Source organism: Trichoplusia ni, chromosome 15 (assembly GCF_003590095.1).
Source record: "Trichoplusia ni isolate ovarian cell line Hi5 chromosome 15, tn1, whole genome shotgun sequence".
Lineage (NCBI taxonomy): Eukaryota > Metazoa > Arthropoda > Insecta > Lepidoptera > Noctuidae > Trichoplusia > Trichoplusia ni.
In genome coordinates, this window is record NC_039492.1 from 8,147,480 (window position 1) to 8,161,787 (window position 14,308).

The following is a 14,308-nucleotide window of genomic DNA, read 5'->3' on the forward strand; positions in this document are numbered from 1 at the left end:
GCACTGTGAGTACTGCGTGTGGAGCGGACGCGGCCATGCAGCGGAGTGGCTAGCACAGGCCGTGCAGGCGGCGCGTGGCGGGCGGCGGGCGCGCGGCCGCCAGCAGGCGCAGCAGCGGCCGGCCGCACAGCGCCACCAGCCCGCCGCCGCCCCAGCGCGCGCCGCCGCTCGCCTCCTCCACCTCCGCGATGCGGTTCAGCGAGCGCGACTCGCGCAGGCGGCTCTCCTTGCGCGCCGCGCGCCGCCGCCGGCCTCCCGCCGCGCCGGCCGGGCCGCCCGCGCGCCCGTCGCCCGCCGCGCCGCCCGCGCCCCGCTCGGCAGGCGCCGGCGCCGGAGCCGCGGTCCGCGCGCCGCCACCGCGCCCGCCCAGCGCCCCCGCGCCTCCGCCGCGCTCTTGGCTATCGCTGGAATCGTCGTGCGAGTCGCGACGCGCGCGCTCCGGCGGCCCGTCCGCGTGCTCTGCAGCGCGTTTCTTCTTTTCGGAATCGTCATCCGACAGATCCGAGGACGAGCAGGAACCGGCCCGAGCGCGTCGTCGGCGACATTCGAGACGCTGACGTCGCGCGGGCGGGGGCGCCGGGGGCGGAGCTCCGCGCGCCTTCGTGTCTGCAGACCCTTCGTCATCCAAGTTCACCTGCGACAAGGTAGAATTCGGTCGGTCGCACCTTCCGGGCGTCGGGCGAGGACGCCGGAGCTCGCGACCGTGGGCTGACCTTGGTGAAGTTGTCGGCGAGCAGCGCCGGGCGCGGCGCAGGGGGCGCGTGCGTGGCGGGCGGCGCGTGTGGCGCGTGAGCGGCGCGCGCGGCCAGGTGCAGGCGGCCCTCGGACCGCGAGCCGCGCCTCGCGTCAGCAGCGCGCGCGCCGCATCCGCCGGGGACCGAACTCTCTTCATCATCTTCCTCTTCGCGGACGATACTGCACTTCCGAGACCGCTGTGAATATAATTTAAGTCAATACACTGACAAGGTACCAGTAATAATGATATAACTTTTTTTAATTAGGCTTTTCTTGACATAAAGCAGAGTTCTACTTCATTTAAATGAAGAATTACCATAAAATGTTTCATTTGTAATTTTGAGTGAATAAGATAGTAATGAGTATGTGGTAGTGCGGCGCTCACCGGCGGCACGTCCTGAGGCGTGCGCGGCGCGGCGGACAGCGAGGGCGGCGCCAGCAGCGAGCGCGGCGCGGGCGCGGGCGCGGGGGCCGCGGCCGCGCGCCCCACGCCCAGTGCCTCCGGCCGCCGCCGGGCCTCCTGCCTGCGGACATACGCCCGGTTACTACTACACAGCATTTTACAGCGTTTACTAATATAATTAGTTTAGGTACTTAAAAGAAGTAAACACGTTGATGTATCTTTTTACACAAACACATTTCAAAGGAATATTTTATTTGTTAAATCTTTGCTGTTGCTTTAGAGAGGTATTTATAGAAGAGGCGGCTTTCTTTCAAAGTGAGCTTTTAACTTTTAACATTATTTACTCTATAATAAGCTAAACAAACGGATACAGAGTGGTTGAGCGAATGGATTAGGGCTATAGTACCTAGACTGTCTCGACATGCAGAACTAGGCACCACTCACTATAAAAATAAGATTAAACACCTTTTTGATCTGAGTTTCCTTTCAGCTAACAGGTAATAAGTAGCAGTGATGTGGTTGTACTCATTCTTCTCTAAAGCTTCTAATATCTGTTCCTTTGAAGCGATAGAACCATTCACCATTCTTTGAATTATAGCTGTGCGGTCATCTTCCGACAGTTGCTCTTTGGCTACCAATGGTGTATCAAAATCTTCTACCGTTACTCCTTCACCAGCTGTTACCCAGGGATCAGTGGCAATTTCAGAAAGAGTTGCACGTTTTTCTGGCTCCCTAACAAGCATTCTGCCTATAAGCCTGCAATTTTGAACAGTTAGCTGTAGAACTTGTAAGTTACTTTAGTCAATATGAAAGACTGGTATTTAGGTTACAATATGATAGTTACATGTATTTTAGACCATACCTTTTGCAAGAATTTGATATATGTTGTGGAATAGTATATTTGCAATCCATAATCATAGTTAATGTTTCACTGTCATTAGCTTCTTGGAAGGGAGCTTGACCACAGACAAGCATGTAAAGTATTACTCCTAAAGACCAGACATCAACTGCAGGTGCATCATATGAATCACCAAGAAGAATTTCAGGCGCCGAATAAGCAAGTGACCCACAAGAGGTTTCCAACTTCTGACCCGGACAAAATTTATTGCTAAATCCAAAGTCAGTCAATTTCACTACACCAAATTTTTGGAAAAAAACTACATTTTCTGGTTTCAAATCTCGATGTACAACATGTAACCTGTAAACCAAAAAGTATTCATCAAATACTAAACATGAAACACTAAGAGATGAGTGTAAATTAGAATCAGTACCTGTGGCAGTATGAGATAGCTCGAACTATTTGACGGAAATAGTCTCGGGCAAGAGATTCTGATAAACCTGATTCATGCCGCATTATGTAATCATACAGATCACCCCCATCTCCTAATTCTAATATTAAGTATAACTTAGTTTGAGTGTCTATTACTTCATACAGACGCACTACATTGGGGTGCTGAACTAATTTCATACAGCGCACCTGTAAAAATACCTAATATTAAAACAAATGTCATCTGTAAAGTACCCTAAATTACTAACCATTCAGACAGCCAGATACAATAAGAGATATGTACTAGGGACTTATGCTATATAAAGAGACAAGTACTTGGTAAAGCAAACTACATTTAATGGAAATATTAACTTCTCATTTCAGTTTCTTTTTCATGCAAATATTAAACTGTTGTTGTGGGTATTTCATCAGGACATAAAATGCATATGAAACATTACATTATAACAAAATTTGCAATACATTAAATATTTAACTGAAGCATATGATTATAAAATAAGATAGTTACAAACCTCTTGGAATAAATGTGACTTCGAGACTTCATCCAATTTACTTTTATCTATGACTTTAACTGCTACTTTCTCCCCTGTAAAAACATGACGAGCTAGCTTCACAACAGCGAAATGTCCTGAGCCCAGAGTATCCAGCAAATCATACAATCCAGCTATTTTAGCATCATATGCTCCACCTCCACCACCCACGGCACCCGCACCAACTCCAGCACAGTTATTATTCATAGTAACACCCTTAAACAAAAAAATATATATATATACTTGTCTCATCATAAGAGGTTTTAAATAAAATAACTGCTAGTCTAGATATAAGAGATCAATATTTGGTTATTACTGGAATAAACAGGACCTGCATTCTGAATTAATTCATGAGCTACACTCCCCTACTGCAAAGACCTAACAATTCTATAATATGAAACATTAACCAATCGCTTCAAAAGTGACATGGTAGATTTTGTGGTAATGGTAAATATGACTTACAAATATTTGTTTTTTTTTTTAATTGAATATATTTTCCTTATACTGATAACAGAATATCTGGAACTATTATAGCTGTTTGAAAAGATCATAACTTTATGGCCGTATAGAATTTAAAACTTGAGAATAATTTGGAAAGGTTGAATTTCATTGTACACAATATTGTATTTGTGTATTAATTTCATGACCTACATAATGAATTCCAATGAGCAGTTTCGTCGGTGATATTCCTGGAAGGCTAACCAAAAGAAAGACTTATAATCCTGAAATATATTTTAGTATCAGAGTTATACAGGATAACCAGGGTAAAAGCTTACCTATGTAGATTTTGTTTCGCGAGGAAACCTAACACTTGATAAAATGCAATCAACTGGTTTCGTATATCATACTAATAACGAAGTTAATTGAAGATGAACATGTTTTTATATTCAATACACATAGTTTAACATCTCACAATACTGCATATTTTCGATAAAAAACTATTTTTCAAATAAAATAAATTGATCCACAAGAATCACAAATTCGCCATTTCACAAAAATCCGTTCGGAAACCATGTCAAGTTACAACATAGACAAAAGGGGCACCATTCTCTAAAATAAACGTGTCGCATACCTACCTTTATAGAAATATTTTTATTTCTTTTAGTTTATTTCTACATCAGTAAATCTGTATTATGCATAATCATAACTCCTTCCGAGTACATAGCGTGGAAGCACACCAGATGATTTCATGAACTAAATTTTATTCGATTTGTTGGATTAATCTAACACTAAATTTGAATTTTCCTTTTAAAAACTACAGTAGATTTTCCCCTCCCAACAATAGCATTTTAATCGACTAAAGAATTAGACTTGTATAATTATATATATTATAAAAAATGAGTTTGGAAACTATTTGACCATTTTTTTCAAGACTCAAAACGAGACATCTCTGTCACTGACTGTTTAGGTCAGTTACTATATAGGTATAACAATCTATCTATTTCAATAAATCAATTTATAGGAATCATAGTTCAGAATTCGTTTCACAGTTTTTAGAGACAAGAAAGAGAAATTGTTATTTTTAAGGCGTAGCCTCATGAGCGGTTCGTCGCGTCGTTTTAAAATATCCCGCTACCCGAAAAGTCGCTGCTTTAAGGGGTCGCTTGTTTGCAGCGACAATGTGGTCGATCATTTTAAATTTAATTAATCATTTAAAAAAAACAACAACCATTAATAATTGTGAACTGGCTGTTATGTAGAAACAAGTGTGATTAAAAGTTACAAAGGTACATTTTAAACTCGATAAAACTGTACAATAAGGAAACAAAATTAAGGTTTAAACGTACATTGTGTCCATACTTTACTAATATTTATGAAATGTTTTAAAGTATATTCCTTGTCCGATTTCATTATTTATGGGAATTAATTTAGAGACCGTTTGCAGCACCACTTTTAAGCAATTAACTCGACTTGTCTCGACCGCTTAATTTTTTCTTTTCTCTATTCTATAGTGTATTAGATAATTATGATCTTTTTTTTCCCAGCGACAAAGCTCAACATTTTGAGCTTTATCACTACATATCCAAGACCTAATTTCATTTTCAGCTTTGTCGCTACCTTTTCTGCGACCATATTTTTTCGCTTTTCGAGACACGGGAAATTTAAAAATGGGGACGCGTGATCAGATCGCGATTGACGAGCGACCATGAGGTTACGCCTTTACTCTACTGTGGTACAGGGTATATAAAAATGGCAAATTTGTACAGAATATATAATTGTCAAATTGACAGCATATAACAGCTAATCATAATTTAAACCAAACAAAAGCCAATTTCTGTGTTATTATTAATGATAATATGTGATAAATTGTGATTCCCCTAATCTTATAATCATGGTTCTCGCCCACGATATTACACAAGGGTTAAGAACTCAAGATGTTCAAGTATCCGAAGATATAACCTTCGATACCATGCTACTTGCACCGAATACTTTGGAAGGTCTGACCAACGCTGGGTTTTACAAACCTTCACCTATCCAATTACATGGCATACCCTTAGGAAAATGTGGATTTGGTAAGACATACATTATACACTTTGTAGTTTGTGAAATACTTTTTACTTGCTTGTTAATGTAAAAAAAAAAAATGTTCATAATTATCTGTACTTATTAATAAACCAAATTAAACCAGATTTGTTAGAATAATTAATCTGTAAATTAATCTTGATTTTTTGTTACTGTGTTCTGGAATATTTTGAATAATGTAAATATAAAAATATGTAATACCTATTAACATTTTTTTAAATTTTAGATCTTCTACTTGAGGCTAAGTCAGGTACTGGCAAAACAGCAGTCTTCACTATTATAGCTTTGGAGAAAATAAGTTTAGAAATAGGTGTGCAAACAATTATTTTAGCACCAACAAGAGAAATTGCTTATCAAATATGTGATGTCATTAAACAAATTGGTTTAAAATATGAAAGTAAGTATAATTAATCATAGTATGTAATAGCTCTAGAAAGAGGAGAATGAAAAGAGGAGAGGGAGTCTTTTGTCCAGTTGTGCGACAAGGGCTTAAAATAATAAATAACAGTAATAGAGCTTACCCAGGTATGCAGTATTGATATCACCTTTGGGGTGTTAATAACAACAAAGTGACATGATTTGTTATGTTTTAATGTAAAGGCTGTTCCAGAAATTGATATCAAAAATGGGTGCTGACCAGGCTGTAACAGTTTTGAAAATATTAATTAATATGGTCAAGTATATCTTTAAGAATTCAAATTCCAAATATATAGTGGACTGGCAATTATTTTCCCCTTGCTTATGGGCGGCCTGTAATTCAACATGCCTGCTTTGACACTGCCTAATATTTGAAAATCTTAGAATAATGATAAGAACCTTTCAATTAAAATAGGTAATGGATGATTTAACATGTTTCAACATGTAATGAGACACCAAACAGAACAGTCTACAGAGGGGTCTGAGGCATATTCCATAATCCAAACAAATCCATAGTCTTTCCCTAATTTTGATTTATTGACTTGTCAGATAACAGCAGGTGTATCGTAATATGAAAAAAATATACCATAAATCAGAAAACTATCTCTTGAGACCCTGTGATATGTGAAGTCCTTGATCTACAAATGTTTACATATCTTAACTAATTTTGCGATATTTATACCACAAATTAGATCTGATGTAGTGGCCATAAATCATAATCGGAGTAGGGATGTGTTCTAGTTGCGCGCGCGCAAGGCCATTATCGATGATTGAATTATTAAGGTTATCACCTAAACATGTTGCATTCATTTTTGTTATATATTTAATATACTTTGTTGTAAATGAGGTAATAAAAAATAAATGTGTTTTTATTTCTACTACCCACTTACACACATAAAACTATCGATATCGCTCATCGACTAAAGTAATGCCCAGGACTACCGGTGGGCGTGGCCTTAAGGCCATAAGGCCCGTAAGTGGGAAAGAGAGAGAAACACTCGAATGATTTATGACCCGGTCTGCAGCGAGATTTTAACTATACATAAAGTATAGTTAAAATCTTATAATTAGGTTATTTTATAATTAGGTTTTTTTTTTTTAACAGAGGCAGTATTTTTTAAATTTGTAATTTCAATTATAGTATGTATTATACAAACTATAATTGCTATTACAGTCAGCACCCGGTCTGGTATTACAGTCAGACCGGTTTTAACTATACATAAAGTATAGTTAAAATCTCGCTGCAGACCGGTTTTAACTATACATAAAAAAAAACTTAATTAAAAAAATCCGTTAAATTTTAATAATTTCGTCAACAAACTTTAATAGACTGCATTAAAGAAAAGCTGCTTGTTAGGAAAGCAAACTTAAAAATTTGTCTGTTTATTTAGTACGTGCCCAAACAGCATAGTATATTTATTTGTTTTACAGTTCTGCACAGATCATTAGCGGGTGCTTTTTTATTTTGTTGTATGCTTATAATAAGTAATTGACCGTTATTTTAAATATATGTTTCGGATAGCTGTTAAGTTTTGTTTTCTGGTCAACATGAAATACATATTATGAATATCTCTTGTTACAGAACTAAATGTTGAAGTTATTATAGGGGGTCTACCTGTCCAAGAGGATATAGTAAAATTTAAATCACCTGTACAAGTAGTAGTTGCTACCCCTGGAAGGCTGCGACATTTAATACAAGCTAAACACATAGATGTATCAGCTGTTAGATTATTAATTCTTGATGAAGCAGATAAGTTAATGGATAAAAGTTTTCAGACAGATATTAACTATATTTTTAAATTTTTGCCCAAAGAAAAGCAAGTTATAATGAGTAGTGCAACATACCCTGAACAACTCAAAACTCTCATGAAGCTGTATGTTCAAAATGCACAACATATATGTCCTGACAGTACAAATATACTCTTAGGAATCAAACAATTTATTATTACCGTAAAATATAATTCTAATATTGTAAAGCAAACACAATTCAGATTTGAAGAGTTGTTGAAAATACTGTCAAAAAAACACTTCAAGCAATGTTTGATTTTTTGCAATTATCAAGTTAGAGTTAGAGACTTGTGCAAGATGCTCACGCGTGAAAAATGGCCTGCCGAACAGCTTCATGGCCAGCAAGACCAAGCAGATCGTTTAGATGCACTGAAAACATTACAGGAATATAAATGCAGGATATTAGTATCTACAGACTTAGCAGCAAGGGGTATAGATGCCTCCAATGTTGACCTGGTCATCAATTTTGAGCCACCATTAGAATGGCAGGTATATTTACACAGAATTGGACGCGCAGGAAGGTTTGGTTCTTACGGTATGGCTGTCACTATACTGAGTAAAGGAGATGAAGAGCTTAAATTTAAAAAAGTCATGTCAGCAATTAATGTTGATTTGAGAAACTTCTGGGATGAAGAAAAAAATATTCTTAATAATGCAGAACATACCACTAGTGAATACAGTGAATTATTCAATAAATTAACTAGTAATGTGCAGTGTGATGGAGTAATAGAAAATGTGGAAATACTACGCAATACGTCAGCTTATCCTCTGGAAAGTAAGATTGAGTCCTTTGATGAATTACTATCTCATTTTGAATCCCATGAATTTAGTTCCTCACTTGATTTGAATATCGAATGTAATAATAATAATAATTCTATTTCAAACGCATTGGATACTGATGTTTCTCCTAAACTCAACTTAAATAAAACTACAAACGAAGAACTTGAAGAAAATTTATTACTAATTCGAAATATTTTTCATACTGGCAAAGATCAAAACTCTACGAGCAGCAGTAAAGAAATACCTAGCAGTAAAGAAAAGATGCAGCATGTGATAGAATGCAATAAGAGGAATGAATTACCTTCAGAAAATGTTGTCGATATAGACAAGGAAATACAAGATTTAGGATCGGAGGACACTGATAAAGCACTATTAGCTGCTGGACTTCCAACTTTCTTTAATTCTTCAAAAATGCAAAGAAAAGAAAAGAGACTGCAAACAAGAATGGAACTTTCAAATAATAGAAATCGAAGAAAAGATATTGATTTACAGCAGGATTCCAAGGTTAATAAAGTTCAGAGTTTTGCAAAATTCAGTAGGATAGAAGAAGACAAAATCAGACTTCAAAATGTCGGAGTAGATTCTAATTTGTCTGGTAGATACATTAATAAAGATGTGAAACCTATTGATAAATCTAAGAAGGTACAGGAACTCAAAACGCAAAATTATACACAAATAAATGAATATCATGTTAATTCCCAAACTTATGTATGTGAAGCAATGAATTGGGATAAAAAATATAAAACTTGGTATAAACAGCTAAAGTCGCATATACAACAAGTTCAAATGGCTTTGTATATACAAGAACTATCTGAAATGTAGGGATTTTAAGAGTAATGTAGAAAATATTTAACGAATTTAATGAATAAAACATGTTTTAAGAATTACAAATAATTTTATTTAAATTCAAATACCACCAATTAATTTTAATGAGGTATCATTGTTCACGTACAAAATATAAGACGTTTTACTTAACTTTTTGTTAGGTGTAGTAGCCACTTAAATGTGGTAAATACTTTTGGGTATAAGCGTTTGCTTCCTGCGTTTTACTGGATAAACCTAATTAATATAGTGTAAGGCTGTTTGAAATATTGCATGTCTATAAAATTTGTACTAGCTAGAACTAATACCTAATTATTTTAACCGGAAAATCGCCGAATGATTTGGTTTAAACAATCTTGTAATGGTTCTGTCATTACAAGATTGTTAATCCAACAGTACACTGACGGTAACTCAGCATATATTCTTCATATATTCTTCATATATTCTTATAAGCAATCGACGTTATTGACAGATGTTACCTCAGCTATTATTAAATTGCAAGCTTCACCATATCACTGCCTTCGTTCTGCTTATTATTTATTTTAATAAGCCTGTCTTCTATTCTTCATATAAAATATTTTTTTCTGTTATTTTGACTTCGATTTTAGTCGGTATTATATATAAACTGATTCACCTACCCCATTTCCTTGCATAAATCTATAATATTTGTTGACTTCAATATATCTCTGTATGTATCTTTAAAGCCACATAATAGAGCAAACTACAGATTTTTGTAGTTTGATTAGAATTTACAGCTATCTCATCTTTACTTACTAAAAATTCATAACAAATGGACTAGCATTCTAAAACCAAGTTTATTTAATTGTAAAGAATAATCTAAAAAGTAAACAACGAAACACTAAAAACATAAATGGTACAAAAAATACACATGGTTATTGTTCATGATTGTAAATTAATTTCGGAGGCGATATAAACACATGATTTATTTTAATTATGAATTACTTATCTTAAATACTGTTGGCTTTGGCAGTTAATAAGGCCATAAAATTTCAGGAACACTTAGTATACATACTAATGACAATACATAATGATTTAGCTATATTAGCGACTCAAACTTTGTAGCCAATATTTGCTGTTCATGAAAAAATTACGCCTGAGAATACCAGCAAAAAAATAACGATAGTTTTTAAGCAAATAATTTTTATGAAAGAAATTTAGATAGTTCATTAAAAACTAGTTTAGATTTTTAATAAAATGTAAAAATGAATAATCTGTATAAATAATCTATCTCAAAGCACAGTATGTTGTTGAACAGAATTCTTAATTTTAGGGCACAAAATCATAGAATTAGAATTTTATAATGAACATGAACACACAAATAATAGATAAGCATGTTAGTTGCGTAAGGATAATACTATTATAGATAAAATTTTGGACAAACCAGAGTCACCAAAACCTAAAATTATTTTTGGAAGATTGATTAGGTAAATAACGTTATTTCCTTAGGACACTGGAGTTAGAGACTTATTACTAAGTTAAAAGATACATTAGAGAATTTAACGCCTACCTCTTTCTTAGAACATAAATGCACTATGAATTTTTCCTTGATTCATACGTCGCTTCAAGTTACAAATTTAAATCGTGTGAGAGATCATGATTGAAATAATTTAAGAACCATAGCGAGAGTTACGCGTATAATATTTGAAAAGTAAACTACTATTTCGTTGTTTTCGCGTCCTATTTCCAATGCTGTAACAAAAACGTAGATCTGCCTATTAGTCCTTCTTTTCATGAGTTTCTGGAAAATAAAACAAACATTTTAACAAAATAATAATAATATAGCAGATTCAGATCAGATTACTTGTGAATACAGTGATTATTCGATAAATTAACTATAAGGGGTAATAGAAAGTATGATTGACTCCTTTGGTGAATTATTGAATTAAATGTCAACGAAGGCTAATTTTCAATATTTTAGTTTTTTTATAATGTTATCAAAATATATTAATTTTCATTACAATAGAGCTGTTTCGTCATTTTGTTTTAATATAGTTATGCAGGTTTACTTTTAATTACCTTGAGTTTCTTCTTCTTCTGCATCAAGTATATCAGAACAGCAGACTGAATAGCATATAAGAGATAAGAATCCGAGAGGTAATCCAAAGACAAGTGCAGTAAGTACTGGGTTCCCACGCCACATATTTGTCAATGTGGTCCGTGCTTCATAAAAACTTCTATACATTCGTACAGGCCAACTGTTACCTCCATAAGTCTGAAAGTAATATATTTTTAATGATTATATTTTATGAGTTGTATTTATACCTACTCGTTTCCGCGCGTCGACATCAAAGATATGATGCAGGATTTCTACAAATAGGTAACTCTTTTTTGTGTTATCGTAAAAGACATGTTAAAAAATAATATAAGGTACAATACCTAATATTAATCACTAACCGACCTCCCTACCGTGCAACATCAATATTTTTTTAGCGGCAGTTATGTTAACAATACTCATCAGTGATAACTAATGAGATATTCACTAAAATTAAAAGGTATAAAGGCAACTTTGTTTAAAATCGAATACTTGTAATGATTAACTTTTTATTTCGAAAGGATTAACACCATGTGTAAAAAAAAGCCTTTGTAATAAAAATGGTTATGGTGAATTAACCTTAAAATATAGATATACACTGTGGCGGACTATCTTTTTAAGAGAAACAATTCCATCATACATGATTTTTAAGTAACCTTGACCGTTGTCGCAGCGTACGCACAAAAGTGATAAAAATCCTCCCGTTTTTGTAACATTTCTCATTGCTACTCTGTACTTAATGACATTAGCATGATCAGTAATCAATTATTTAACACTGAAATAATTATTAAAATCGGAACCGTAGTTCCTGAGTTTAGAGCATTGGAGTAAAGAAACAAATTCTTCAGCCTTATAATATTAGTATAGAATAACTGGCATTTTTTTTAATAACATGGCTTTTATAAATAATAAATGAACTTCTTCATACCGGTGCCATCTGGTTATGTACTTGGTCTAGGAAGATGGATACTGCTTCTGGTGTCATGAGGACTGGATCATCATCAGGCATATGGTGATGGCCAGTAGTGGCGTTCAAAACCAATAAATGAGGTACTGTTAATTCTGACATAGCTATTGAATTTGCTATATCTGGAGTTCCCATCCATCCAAACTGAAACTTGTCATGAAGGTCTCGTTTTCTTTTCCTGTAAAGTTGAAGAATACCTTGTCAATAGAGTAAATAATGTAACAAACAGCTCTATGAATCTAACATGCATTTTTTTTGTATTTAACTATAGAATAATTAAATTTTGGTTTCAACTTACCTGATGATGCTTTCAATCATATCTTTAAAGTCTCTTTCAGTTTGAGTGATTTCATTGAGTTTGTTTTCAGATACAATGGCTATTACAATATACTTTTCTATATTCATAAGTTCATTTATATTTGATCTAGTAACTTTGGGGAATAAACCAAACCTCTCTGAATTAATCCATTTGTCTAGTGTTACATTTAAGGCCTCTCTATCTTCAAAAACAGTTGGATCAGCTGCAAAATGAATTCGATATACTTCGATTTACTTTATATAAGTTCTACAACTAAAGTAAATGTATGCAATAGGTTAATTAAACAACAAATATATGTGCATACTGAGAATGGTTTTAAAGTGTCAATTTTTAGGAATAATCAATGAGATTAAGCAGTCATTACACACTGATATACCTTCAAAGAAGTAAGCATCATCTTCTTTATATACAAAAACAGCAGTTTCATTAGGAATCTTCACATCATTTTTCAGCAATTCGTGTGACATGGCATAAAACCATGTATGTGGCTGATACTTTTCAGCATGAAGTGTAAACATTTCCTGTTAAAGAAACAATAAATTTTAAGAAATCATCATTTATTATTCTAGTACAGTTTAATTGAGTGTTTTTTTAAATACAAGGCAGATGCATACATATATTGTTTTTCAAGTAATTCTGAAATACAGCTGACTAGAAATAATTTAAATTACCCATAAAGGTCCTTTTTGTTTCCCAAGATATCCAAAGAAGACTGGATGTGTCTCTTTTAAATAACCAAGACTGTCAGCTTGTGATACTCTTTGGACTGCAGGCTGAGACATGCGAAGAGCATAGTTCACCATTTCTTCTTTAATTCTCTCTCCAACATACTCATGATGGTAGGGACCTTTAATGCTGTTAAAAATGGTATATATAGGTATATAATGTTTTATACAACACTGTTGATAATTGTGTGTATTTAATAAAAAATAAAAGTTCTTCAGTTATACTTACAAAATAATGGTAGGATATGCTCTAACTTTGAAATGAGCAGCAACAGCAGTAAATCTAGTGCAATCAACCTTTGCTACCTTGACAGGAGTGTTGTAGAGTGATTGAGCTACATGAGCCCATATTGGCTCTATTCTGCGACAGTGAGCACACCACGGTGCATAGAATTTCACAAACCACATGCCTTCATTACTTATATCGACGAATTTGTCACTTAACTCTAAGACTCTAGATGAAGAAACAACAATGAGAACTGTAACAAAACAAAAAATAATATCTTGCATTAATCCTAATTATACATTAAAATAATGTTAAAATTTCAATTCACAAACTACAAAGCTTTACAATGCATGAACGCATGGTTAGTAAATCAAATTATAAAATCTCTAAAATTATATCCTAAGAAGTATGTAAACAGACCTGTTAAAAACATAAAACACTGTGCAGTAAAAAAATTCATGGTTACAGAAATTTACTTAGTTTATTAGAACAAATTAATATTATTATCAAATCATATTAAATAAACGCCGAATTTCTTTTTCAAAATTCATCCAAATCGATATGTACAAATTTTGACAGCAACTGTTGTCTTTTTTTCCGTATTCATTTGATTTGGAGAATGTAGATATTGGCACAGATTTTAAAACGCTAGGGTGTTTTTATTAAATGTTAAGGTTGTAATGATATATTTTGTATAATGTAGCTAGTATAAATGTAGGATATGTAGCTAATTAA

The 14,308-nt window shown here is 34.9% G+C and overlaps 3 protein-coding genes across 3 annotated transcripts; 1 reads left to right on the top strand and 2 right to left on the bottom strand.

Annotated features, from left to right (window-relative positions):
- Window positions 1-49: 49 nt before the first annotated feature.
- On the bottom strand, window positions 50-4,250 carry LOC113501405 (SNF-related serine/threonine-protein kinase). The gene is made up of 7 exons (XM_026882535.1): window positions 3,730-4,250; window positions 2,936-3,169; window positions 2,410-2,615; window positions 2,001-2,336; window positions 1,604-1,894; window positions 1,121-1,259; window positions 50-991 (listed from the first exon to the last, which is right to left on the bottom strand). The coding sequence occupies exons 2-7, from the start codon at window positions 3,158-3,160 to the stop codon at window positions 50-52; spliced, it is 2,139 nt and encodes a 712-aa protein (XP_026738336.1). The 5' UTR covers window positions 3,161-3,169; window positions 3,730-4,250.
- A 900-nt stretch (window positions 4,251-5,150) lies between these two features.
- LOC113501530 (probable ATP-dependent RNA helicase DDX20) lies at window positions 5,151-9,346 on the top strand. Its single transcript, XM_026882713.1, has 3 exons — window positions 5,151-5,466; window positions 5,703-5,873; window positions 7,476-9,346. Exons 1-3 carry the CDS (start codon window positions 5,286-5,288, stop codon window positions 9,281-9,283), a joined length of 2,160 nt encoding a protein of 719 aa, XP_026738514.1. The 5' UTR covers window positions 5,151-5,285; the 3' UTR covers window positions 9,284-9,346.
- A 1,506-nt stretch (window positions 9,347-10,852) lies between these two features.
- On the bottom strand, window positions 10,853-14,151 carry LOC113501532 (protein disulfide-isomerase TMX3). The gene is made up of 8 exons (XM_026882715.1): window positions 13,994-14,151; window positions 13,577-13,826; window positions 13,294-13,477; window positions 12,999-13,143; window positions 12,602-12,824; window positions 12,265-12,481; window positions 11,321-11,516; window positions 10,853-11,042 (listed from the first exon to the last, which is right to left on the bottom strand). Exons 1-8 carry the CDS (start codon window positions 14,031-14,033, stop codon window positions 11,020-11,022), a joined length of 1,278 nt encoding a protein of 425 aa, XP_026738516.1. The 5' UTR covers window positions 14,034-14,151; the 3' UTR covers window positions 10,853-11,019.
- Window positions 14,152-14,308: the final 157 nt, after the last annotated feature.